Genomic DNA, 11786 nt, shown 5'->3' on the forward strand with positions numbered 1-11786 from the left:
ACCTGTCAGTTTGATAATAAAATATACCTTTATCAAGTTGACATTACTGTTTTTTTATTCTTTTTTTTCCGTGAATTTTAGTCTGTAAAGCCTCAAATTCCACATTTTTTTCAACTCAAAGGTTATCACTTTTACACTTTATCTTATACTCTACATTTTATTATTCTACTTTAAAAACTATTTTTATCATGTCTCACAACCAATACAACGCTACCGAAAACACTCAAGAGGATATTGCTCAAGACTCTATCCGTGTTTCTTCTCCTTATGACTCATCTATGCAAGTGGATGAGCACGCTCAACTTTCTGCAGTTGATCATCTTCTCAAGAAGATTGACACTGCTCAGGCTCGCTTGGATCAGATCCATCGTAACGCTGGTGATACTTACACTGAGGAAGAACGCTTGGCGGCTGATGAAGCATCTGCGTCTATCGAATGGCTCAGCAAGCAAGTCAATGCGATTACTAAGAGGGCTGATTCCAAAGCAAGACCTGTCAATCTCAATGAGATCCCCCGTTTCCAGGTGGTAGGACAAGCTAAGCATTGGCCTGACCATCCAAGATTCACCACAGTCGATCATTTCTTCAGTGCTTTTGAGAACGTCATCAGAGCATCCGGTAATGAAGTAAATTTGGTTTGGAAACGCTACGTGCCTGTTTCACTGCCATTTGACTTCGAATCATGGACCAAGAATGATCTTCTGGCATGCAATGATTGGGATCAAGCCAAGGCATTGTTCCGCAAACATTTTGGTGCTCCCATCAACTCTGAGGAATCCATGGCCAAACTCTTCAGCATGCGCATGAAGAACAAAGATACTCTACAGGACTATACGAATAAGTTCATGAAGTACGTCAAGGATTGTGGCTTCCCTCCTAACAGCAACATGTTAGCCAAGTTCTATCAGTTCACGCTGTTACGCAAGAATCAGCAAATGATGGTCAACCAAATGTCCGTCAAGCATGGTTCCAACCACAAATGGACTATCAACGAGATCTATGAGTGTGTGTTGCCTTTGTTCCTTGTTGACGAGCAAAATCGTGGTGATGATGATGTTGAGGTCGACATCAGAGGTAAGTGTAAGGGTGGTTCTGGTGGTTCTGGTTCGAGAACAAAGATGGCAAGGGTATCTGCCACTGGGTATTTCTGTGCGAAGCATGGCGGGAGCAATGCCAACCACAACACCATTGACTGTAAGTCAAGATTGAAGCACTTTGGCTCTGACAACAAGCCTAACCGGGCTACTACTGCTGCTCCGTATTCTATGAATTCCTCATCCTCTGATCCCAAAACCTGCAACTTTTGTGGTAAGCCCCGTGCTTACGGTCATCGTTGTCAAGAGTTCTACGACTGGAAGAAGGAGAGAGAATCAAGGAAGAACATTGGTGTGCATACTGTACAAACAACCACTGTTCGCAAGGACAACAAGTCTGGTTCTGGTTCTGAGACCAACGATGTTACCATGGAAAGTAGCACTGATTCTGACATTGGTGATGCTGTTGGAGATGTCACCATGGAGGAAATAGATGCTTGCTTGGACGAGATTGAAGCAGAGGATGCCTCGCTCAACTGTAAGTCTAATGTGAAAAATGTACCTGAAAGTTTCAATCCATTTCAGTTACTGACTCCTATTATTTTAGAGAGCAAAGAAGGAAAACCAGTCCGTTTGATCGCGAAAGTAGATACGGGATCAGATTCCACCTTCTTAAATAAAAACATTTTTCACAATAAATTACTATTCACTTCCCAAGATATTATTTCTGTTGAAGGCAATTTGAACTTTCTGAGTCATTCAGTAAAGAGATTGGGTAAAACACCAGCTATCAAGATAAGATATCTTAATGACATTGCATTTGATCACTCGTTTGAGCTATCCAATTTTATTCAGGACCTAGGCGATTTTGATGTGCTACTGGGTGTAGACACATTGAGTCGACTTAGAATTGGGCTAACTGGCGTTGCTCACAAGTTTGCTGATATTGGACATCTTACAGAGGAAGAGAAATCAGAGCTTCTTGAAAGCATCGATTTCGAAAATGTCAATTTTGATACTAAACATTCTATTGATCCAGAAACCGCATCAATCTTTGAATCCCAAGCTGAGGAGAATAAGTATATGAGCAACATCCAAGATGCTATTGATGAGAATCAGAGAATCAAGCCTGGAACGTTTTGTAACGTGCCTGAATCTGAGATCACTATACCAATCAAGGAGAATGTTGATTACTACGTCAAGCAATATCCGATCGCACATCATGCAATGCCCGAAATCGAAAAGCAATTGAATGAATGGCTGGATGCAGGAATTGTAGAACAGTGTAGACCTAACGGCTTATTCAACAGCCCTCTCATTGCAGTATCAAAGAAGGACAATGATGGCAAACCCACCAAAACTCGAGTTTGTATGGATGTGCGGAGGATCAACCAGCATATGCCCAACAATACAAACCAATTTGAGATACCAAATATACAGGATATCTTCACCCGGATCAAGCAGAAGGGGACAATATTTTCGAAAATCGATCTGAAAAACGCATATTTTTCATTTAGAATTTCTGACATATCAAGAAATGTGCTTTTGTTCAATTTTAGAGGAAAATCGTATAGATGGTTAGGCTGCTGTTTCGGGTTGCGCCCAATCACATCTGTCTTTAGCTCTGTCATGAACATTTTGTTTTCTGATATGCCCAACGTGGAGGTCTATGTGGACGACCTATGCCTCGTATCTTCATCCTTATCCAGTCATTGCGAATTGATTAAGGAGGTGCTGAGACGCTTGACACATGCCAACTTAAAGATTGGTGTTGAAAAGTGCTCCTGGTTTCGATCTAGCATCTACTTGCTAGGCTTTGTAGTTGGTCCTCATGTTTCCAAGGTTGACATGCGACGTCTCTCTGACATTGATCATTGGGGTCCATGCAAATCTGCCAAACAGGTTAAACAACTAGCTGGTGTTATTTCATATTTGAGACCACACATCCCAAATCTGTCAAAACTGATGGCGCCTATTGATGCTCTACGAAATGATCCAGATGCTGGTAGCAAATGGACTGAGGAGCACACCAAACGACTTGAGATTATCAAGAAGGTCTTGTTATCTGAAGCTTTACTGACTGCACCAGACATGAATAAGAAATTTTATCTTGAATGTGATGCTAGCTTATATGCAGTTGCAGTCATTTTGACGCAGCGCGACGATCAAGGACGCACAGTCTATGTGGCGATGTTGAGCAAATCTCTGACCAAATCCCAACAGAACTGGCCTGTCCTGAGACGAGAACTGTATGCCGTGTTATTCGGTTTAGTTCGTTTGCGACCCTTATTGTACGGGCATCCTGAGATTGAGGTTATGACAGATCATCGAGCTCTGATTTATATCTACACATGTAAATGTCCTACTAGAGTCATTCAAAATTACATGGAGATTTTAAACGAGTATCCCCAACTGCAATTCACTCATATCAAGGGCTTAGACAACATCTTACCTGACAAACTTAGTCGCTTGTATGAACCTTTAGAAGATCATACAGAGCTGGCGGGAGACAGTGATAAGAAAATTGCTAAATTACAAAAGAATATCATGAGAAGCAAAGGCTCCAAGAAACGATTCATTGGCAACAATAAGCAAACAAAGCATTATCTAACCAAGAACAACGTAGTCTATAATAAAGACAAGCACTTGAATGTACTTGCTATGAAGATCAAGGAGGGCAATTATGAAAGCGTTGCTTACATTGCACCACCTGACAATGAGAGAGACCAACTGCTTCGTGAAACTCATGAATTTGGACACTTTGGTGCCACTAGTATTGTCAAGAAACTACATGAAGAAGGTATTCATTGGACAGGTCTATATGATGATGCAAAGGCAATTTGTCAATCATGTATGGAATGTGCAAGGCATAATGTAGTTCAAAAGGGTTACCATGAACTGAGAAACGTTGTAGCGTATGGTCCATTTGATCACATAGGCATTGACTTTCTTGGTCCGTTAACTCCAACCAACAATGGCAATATATATATATTAGTTGTATACGACATTTGCACCAGATTTATTATAACTCGTGCATTGCCCAACAAACAAACCGATACTGTCGCTAGAGCTCTGACTACCATCTTTGGAGACTTTGGCGTAGTACAAATACTACAATCTGATAATGGACGTGAATTCAAGAGTGCTTTGATGAGCGAGATCGGTAAAGCACTTGGCATCAATCAAAGATACTCTACGGCTTTCCACGCTAGGGGCAATGGTGCATCCGAATCAGGTGTTAAAAATATTCTTAATGCACTTCGTAAGATGGTCAGTGAACACATCTATGACTGGGACTCGGTTCTACCTGGAACTCAACTGGCTATAAACACAAAAATTAGGTATCGCACTGAGAGTGCACCTTTTCAATTGATGTTTGCTAGACCATTGAATAGATTCGTAGACTACGATGATCCTAAGATCAAGGACAACTTACCAAAGAAGCCAATGACTCTCGGTGAGCTACGCAAGAAGGCAGAGATTATGAACCAGGTTGTCTTTCCAGCTATTAACCAAAGAACACAACGCATTATTGAAGAGCAAGCAACGCGATTCAATAAGCATCACAAGATTACACACTTCAAAGTTGGTGATTGGGTTATGGTAAGACTTCCGCATAGAGAAAGCAAACTTGAGGCCGCTTATGATGGACCTTATCAAGTTGTTCAAAAGAAAAGATCTACATATGTGTTGAAAGACGATATGAATGAACTACTACATCGCGACTATGTGCCATCTGAATTGAAGCTGGTAGCAATCGACGAGTCTATCATCGAACAAGAAGTATATGAGGTTGACGAGATCAGAGCGCATCGTGGTCCTGAACACAATAGAGAGTATTTGGTAAAATGGAAGACATTTGGAGAAGCTGCCAACTCCTGGGAAACTGCTGCATCGTTCAACAACCCTCAAACCATTCGTAAGTACTGGGCAAAGATCAAGGAATATGAGCTGCTTGAGAAGAGAAGACAGGCACTAAATAGTGACACTGCTTCCTCCAAATCAAAGCGTAAGCGTGATGATTCTGACAAGCGTTTGAGAGGCTCTAAGAGACTCAACGTTGCAGAACAGTAAAGTGATGTTTGTCATGGGATATATCAGGGCAACATGCAAATTGCAGTAGCACCTTTAGACTATCACATTGCGTTATATCTTTGTCAGCGAATGCGAAATACAGATCATTGATCGTTTACATAATTCTTTGAATTAGTCAACATGCGTTGAAACTGGTGGGGGCAAATGTGGAATACATCCACTATGATCTGCATTCCGACAGTTCATCCAGTTACCAGATTTAGATATAAACTGTATGTACACTGGATTAGATGTACGATATCGATTTATACTATGATCATGAGAAGATATGGACTTCAGATACGCTAGTACTATAAGATTCATACTATATAAGATATAGGCTATAGATGGCACCACGGACATGGATGGCACTATAGACTTATACTTGTATTCCGACATTAACTACGGATGTTTACCATATCTGGATAGGCACCAAGATTAATGCAATATGAGCTTGTTGCTTCAGATGTGCACTTCATGATCCACGCTATAAGACACATGCTTATATCCGTGATACTAGCTACAGATACTTTATGTACTACAGACTTGTACTATATATGAGACATGCTATAGACATGCATACGATATGCTATAGACATGCCATATATCCAGATACATGCTAAAGATGTATGCTTAGCGATATACACTCAGATATGTACTATTAATATAGACTAAGAAGACTGTACCTATCGGATACATGCTACTAGATCGATATTAATTATCCTTATGGAAAGGATAGATCAGGGTACTTCGGATGAGAGTCTAATTATTCATCCAGACAGAGCTAAATCATGATTAGCTTGCTGGAGTTGTCTTTTAGCATGATTAGACATTAGTTGATCTGAGTTGACTTATTTGTCAATCTAATTAATAGAACTTTTATCCATTGTTATAGTATATAAGAAGGATCATCTACCTGGCCAGTAGAGAGACTTCAGTTTACTTTACACCTGTCAGTTTGATAATAAAATATACCTTTATCAAGTTGACATTACTGTTTTTTTATTCTTTTTTTTCCGTGAATTTTAGTCTGTAAAGCCTCAAATTCCACAACTAGCACCAGTATCAACAGAACGCAAAAGATTCGGTAAGGAGTTGATATACAACGAATACAAATGAGGACTGAGTACTGAGCCTTGAAGTATACCAGTAACAGGAGAGAAAGCAGCAGAGATATGATTAGCAATCAGGACTGAGACTGAGACATCGTCAAACATGTTCATCAAAAGACCCAGAACAGGACGAGGAAGTGTAGAACCAGACAGGGCTTGCCATATAACCCTACGATCGACAGTATCATAAGCTGACTTGATATCCAAGAAAGCCACCACAGGATAGCGACGGTGAGTCAGAAAGTAAACATGCAACAAATCATGCAAGCAGAGGGCTTGATCCAGAGGACTACGTTGAGGACGGAAGCCACCTTGAGCAATATCCAGAGCAGGGGAGTGTTCATCCAGAGCCGGCAGGAGACAGAACTCAAACAACTTACGCACCACCGAAGTGAGCGAAATTGGTCGATAATTACCAGGATCGGAAGCATCACCCTTCTTGCAAATCGGAAACACCTGAGCTTGGCGCCATAAACCAGGAGTATAAGACCATTGATAGCAGAGGTGAAACAGCAGAGAGAGCACTGGGGCAATTTCTGAGGTCAGAGCTTTTAACATCTCAGCCTTGATGTGGTCAGGACCAGGAGCTTTATGCGTCGGCAGACGTTTAATACACAGTACCAAGGTATCAGTATCAAACAAAGACATGTCCGCAGGGAGACAGAAAGGCAAGTCAGAGACCATAGGAGTGACAGGAGCAGGACGAGAAGCAGTATTTAACAGAGCACCTTCGTAGACCGTAGCCAAATGAGAGCCCATAGTAGCAACAGAAGCAGCAGGACCATCTGGGTGACTGTACGTAGGTGAAGACTCTTTATTGCGCTTGATGCGTTTTATAGCAGCAGTAGCTTTTGAGAAGTCTCTTTCCAGAGCACCACAGAACTTATGCCAGGACTTGCGCTTAGCAGACTGTACCAAAGAGCGAAAACGGCGATGAGCTTGCTTGTATAAGACCCAACAATCAATCTTAGTATACCCAAGGGCATACCGCCATCGACTGTAGAGACGATCCCGTTCAGTAGCCGCGTCTTGGATCTCTTGCGTCCAGTATTTCTTCCAATGGCCAGGACGGCCAGACTTCACACCTATTGAGCTATCCAAACATTCATACAAACATTGGTTCAAAGAACCGTTGAGTGCATCAATGTCGGGACGAGTACCAGGAGGAGCAGACACCAAACCAGAGAGAGTAACAACCAGAGGAGCAACAGAAGATCGAAAGGATTCACGGAGTAGGCCCAAAGGCCTCTCTTTCGTCAATTTCGAGAGCTTCCATTGCCGCCTAGGAGCCAGAACAGAATCACCAGGAGCCACAGTGTCATCAAGAGGTGGCACATACTCGAAAGTAAGTGACATCAATCGATGGTCAGAACCAAGAGACAGATCAGACTCAACCACCAGTTGAGGGTTCACCAAAGCAACATCACCAATATTTGTCAGAAACAGATCGATAATACTACTCAATTCTTGCTGCTGCCGAAAAGAAGAGTAAGTCTTAACACCAAAAGCCAAAGACGCATTAAGCACAGATAAGCAATGTTCGTCAAACCAAGGTTTGAGAGCATTACCACGAGCATTGGAGATAACATCACCAGTCAGAGGACCCAACCGAGCATTGAAATCACCGCAGAGAATAGTATCCCTAGTCATAGGTAATGAGCTGAGGGCCGAGAGCACCTTATCAGAGGATAAGGGTGGAGGAAAGTAAACACAATGAACCGTTAGGGTGCCAACTTTGAGAGACAGAGTGTGCGGATTGTATGAAGGGAGTTGGAAGACCGTAAAGGGGCAAGAAGGAGAGACAAAAGCAGTGATACCACCAGAACCACGGTTGAAAGCACCAGGTACTTTTGAACCATACAAGTGATATTGAGACCAGTCAATCGGATAGGAACCAGAAGTGAGCCAAGTTTCAGTGACAAACAGAACATGAGTATCAACAATATGAGAAATAACATCATGAACTGTTGTTTGACGAAGACCATTCGCATTCCAAAGAGAGAGAGAGACAAAAACTGGGGGGACAGACACATTATTCAAATTACCAGACCATGATTCATTGTTAAGAGACATTAGATCTCCATTTCAGAATCAGTAGAAGTATCACGGCGACGCTTGAACAAGAAAGCAGCCTTTTTAGGGTCTTTTTCCTGTAGTCGGTCCATAGCACCAGCAACAGCCTCGTCCAGTTCGGCTTGACCTATCCATCCAAGATCCAGGAACCAACGGCCAACACTACTCACATTAAGTGGGCGGATATGGGACAGAGCATCTACGCTGCGAGCATTGACCATCTCAGCAATAAGATCCATTCGATCGTGTTCAGAGTAGGCATCGTACTTTGGGTCGGCAATATTAGCAGGATTCAACGGGTCAAAATCCTCCAATATTTCCGATTCACTTGCACGGAGCAGAGCCAAGAATTCAGCAACATATTGGGTATGCAAGAGAATACCAATAGCTTCGGAGGCAGGGAAGTTGATGTCGAGGATACGAGAAGTATCCACCCCAATGGCCTTGAGAGTGCGTCGAATTTCAGAGCGTAAGATCTTACCAGATCTACCAATATATACATATTGATATCCTTGGGGACCCTTAGTAGCAGACGTTTTGAAGAGACGACCGGCAGCCAACTTTCTCTTAGTAGCTTTAGTTGGATCAGGGCGATGTGCAGCCTTCTTAGCTATAGCAGAATAGCTAATAGTACCAGAATCAGTGGTGGCAGTAGCAGAGGTGGTGGATCCAGATGCCCCTTTGATGGGGGTGCTTGTAACAGAATCCTGTGACGTGGCTTGCAATTTTTCAATGACCAGATCCTTGTCGTGTAAAATTTTTTTCAAGGCTTGGTTTTCCTTTTCCAAAGCATCGAGACGAGCCAAAATACCATCATGTTGATTAACACGTTCAGAGAGTGAGGCAAGTTGTTGTTGTAACTGTTGCATGATAACAGTAACCTGATTCATATCAGTTGGGTGCTGAAACTCGGGCATATTGCTGATTATTTTTTAGAAATTGTTGAGGATCCAAAAAAATATGAAGGAGGTGTTCAATAAACTTGAAACTATAACACAATAGACAGAGACTAAAGGCAAGTATACTGGTATAGTTTTGGAGTTGATTGAGTTGCTGATTGTTGGGAAAATAGCGTTTTTCGTGATTCTAAGGAGACTTTTTACGGAGAGGGTGGCAAAAAGTGATGAAAAACGGAAAGAGATGCCTAGCTAGCTCAGTTTAATATTGGATTTTATTTATTTACAATTGTAGTCAACTGCGCAATCGGTATGATCATATGTTGCAAGACTAACAGTGATTCGGCGGGAAAAAGCATGTTTTAAATTAAAGGTTGAGGGAAGCTGCTAAAGGGAGGGGACCAGTAATGAAAACGGCATCAAAACCCACCAGAGAAGAGGAGAAACAGAAGGAAGAATGGCAATGGCCGCGCCGCAAGACGGGGGAGACGAACAGGACTCAAGGTAGAAACCGGCCAGACGCACCGCAGCACACCTAAACGTGCAAGCACAAATACCGAGTAACATGCCAGGTTAGAAAGGCGGAAAATATGGATGCGAAGGTGGGATTCGAACCCACGACCTCTCGGCATACTCACTGCTTCCGCATGAAGCTCTAACCAAGTGAGCCATTCAAGCATCCATGCCTAGCTAGCTCAGGCGAAAATTTATGGTTGTTTATTGATTACAATGAATTAGCAATGTAAAAAATATAGACTTATATGCATGCGATCTTTGGATCATTAGTTGCAAGTCCTGAGAAGCGACGTACAGCAAAAAAGCTTAAATTGATAGTTTGATCTCCATGCAGGAACAACATGCAAGTGTCCAGAAAAGGGAAAGGTCCTAAACTAAAAATTAAACTGGTAAAAAAGAAGTACAGGCAGGAAAAAGGAGTAAAACAAGTGAGATAAAAGGGTAGAGAATAAGAAGCTATGGTGTATGAGACATGCAATTGAGGATACCTCGATGTTCAGACAGCAGCACAGACAAAATAAACCCACAGACCTCAGTGGCACAAAAAAAGCAAGAAAAAAAAGGAGAAAACGAGGCATTTGCATATAGCAAAATGAGTAGAGAGACAAAGACCAAACGAGAAAGAAGCAGAGAAGGAGGACAAAGTGAATACAGACACTACCACAAAGGCAGCAGAAACAGAAACAATGAGAGTGGGGATGAGAGAGCAAAACGATTTTAACAGCAAGGTGTCAATCAGTTATCAGAAGGCTCTGACATTTCAAGATCCTTGGTAGCAGAGAGAGTGGGGGAGACAGCATAAGCCAAGAGAGAGGCAGTTTCAGCATCATGATGCAAGAGGTAGCCAAGATAACTCAAACGTTGTTTCTTGGCTAAACGCTCTTGATCAGAGGATCGGGATGGTGGTTTAGCAGCAGCAGAGGAGGAGGAACGAGCAAGCAATTCTTCTTTCAAAATGGCATCAAATTGGGCTTGGTTGATGCGATCATACAAAAGAAAAGAACGAGCAACAGAAACACGGACAGAGCGACGGACAAAAGACAGCGAACGAAGGCAGCGAAGGTTTTCGACCTCAATGGCCTTTTGGACACGCAGATCAGGAGAGAGAGAAGCAAATTTGGGATCTTTGAGATTGACTGGATCACATGGATCAAAGTCAATCAACGGAGAAGAGCCACGACCATGTAGATGCATGGCTTTGGTGAGGGTGAGAACATAGTCGTTGTGAACAAGGAAAGAAATCACATTCTGTACAGGATATTGAATATCCAGCACACGAGAGTTATTCAATCCTACGCCTTGAACAAGGCGACGCAGCTCAGAAAGACGACGGCGGACAGGAGTAGCATAGTACACAAATTGATAACCAGATGGTATATCACTTTGAGGAGCAAAAAGACGAGCAAGAGTAGCGGATGCCTTGGTGGCAGATGGAGGAGGACGAGCAGCAGGCTTCTTCTTACGCTTTGCACCTGTATTGGATGCAACGACGGCAGCAAAAGATGGTTGCGCTGTCACTTGAGATTGGGAGTAGCTGGGGGTAGACTTGGAGGCAGATGTTGTTGATGGTGGTGTTGGAGTGTTCGACGATACAACGTCTATGGTGGTGGGAGCAACATTGGTGGTGGATTGAACGTTGATAGCTGCCAATTGAGCCGCAAGGGCGTCTCTAGCAGCCTCGGATTCAGCCAGGGCTGTTTTCAACTGCGCAATTTCAGCATGGGCAGATTCTAATCTGCTCAAACGATGTCTGACCTCAACCATAAAGGTCGACAACGCAGTTTGATCAGTGGGCGAAGCAGGTGGGAGGGAAGTGAGACCAAAGTCAATCGAGTTGGGGTCAACATCGATCGAGGATGTGAAATAAGATGCTTTGGAGAGGTCTTGAGGTTGCATTTTCTTTGCTTTTAAATGTTGAGAGATATCAGCAGCAAAGAAAGGTGGAGAGAGGGTTGAAATGGGCCTTTTTTGACCGGACGAAAGGGTGTCAGCAGGTGTAATCTTGTTAAAAGTGTTTTGCTCGGTTATGGTATTGATATAGCAAGTACTTGATGAGAGATGATGGGTTATAGGAATCTTCG

General features: G+C 42.7%; 4 protein-coding genes across 4 annotated transcripts; 1 reads left to right on the forward strand and 3 right to left on the reverse strand.

Moving 5' to 3' along the window:
• Positions 1-188: 188 nt before the first annotated feature.
• ATC70_002334 (uncharacterized protein) lies at positions 189-5108 on the forward strand (the record flags this gene model as incomplete). Its single annotated transcript, XM_064821712.1, has 1 exon — positions 189-5108. The coding sequence occupies one exon, from the start codon at positions 189-191 to the stop codon at positions 5106-5108; it is 4920 nt and encodes a 1639-aa protein (XP_064681398.1).
• A 1040-nt stretch (positions 5109-6148) lies between these two features.
• On the reverse strand, positions 6149-7870 carry ATC70_002335 (Biogenesis of lysosome-related organelles complex 1 subunit 5; the record flags this gene model as incomplete). The annotated part of the gene is made up of 1 exon (XM_064821713.1): positions 6149-7870. The coding sequence occupies one exon, from the start codon at positions 7868-7870 to the stop codon at positions 6149-6151; it is 1722 nt and encodes a 573-aa protein (XP_064681399.1).
• Positions 7871-8292: 422 nt separating this feature from the next.
• Positions 8293-9210, reverse strand: ATC70_002336 (uncharacterized protein; the record flags this gene model as incomplete). Its single annotated transcript, XM_064821714.1, has 1 exon — positions 8293-9210. The coding sequence occupies one exon, from the start codon at positions 9208-9210 to the stop codon at positions 8293-8295; it is 918 nt and encodes a 305-aa protein (XP_064681400.1).
• A 1230-nt stretch (positions 9211-10440) lies between these two features.
• Positions 10441-11601, reverse strand: ATC70_002337 (uncharacterized protein; the record flags this gene model as incomplete). The annotated part of the gene is made up of 1 exon (XM_064821715.1): positions 10441-11601. One exon carries the CDS (start codon positions 11599-11601, stop codon positions 10441-10443), a length of 1161 nt encoding a protein of 386 aa, XP_064681401.1.
• Positions 11602-11786: the final 185 nt, after the last annotated feature.

The sequence above is a fragment of the Mucor velutinosus genome, assembly GCF_035048745.1.
Source record: "Mucor velutinosus strain NIH1002 chromosome Unknown tig00000093, whole genome shotgun sequence".
NCBI classification, from domain to species: domain Eukaryota; kingdom Fungi; phylum Mucoromycota; class Mucoromycetes; order Mucorales; family Mucoraceae; genus Mucor; species Mucor velutinosus.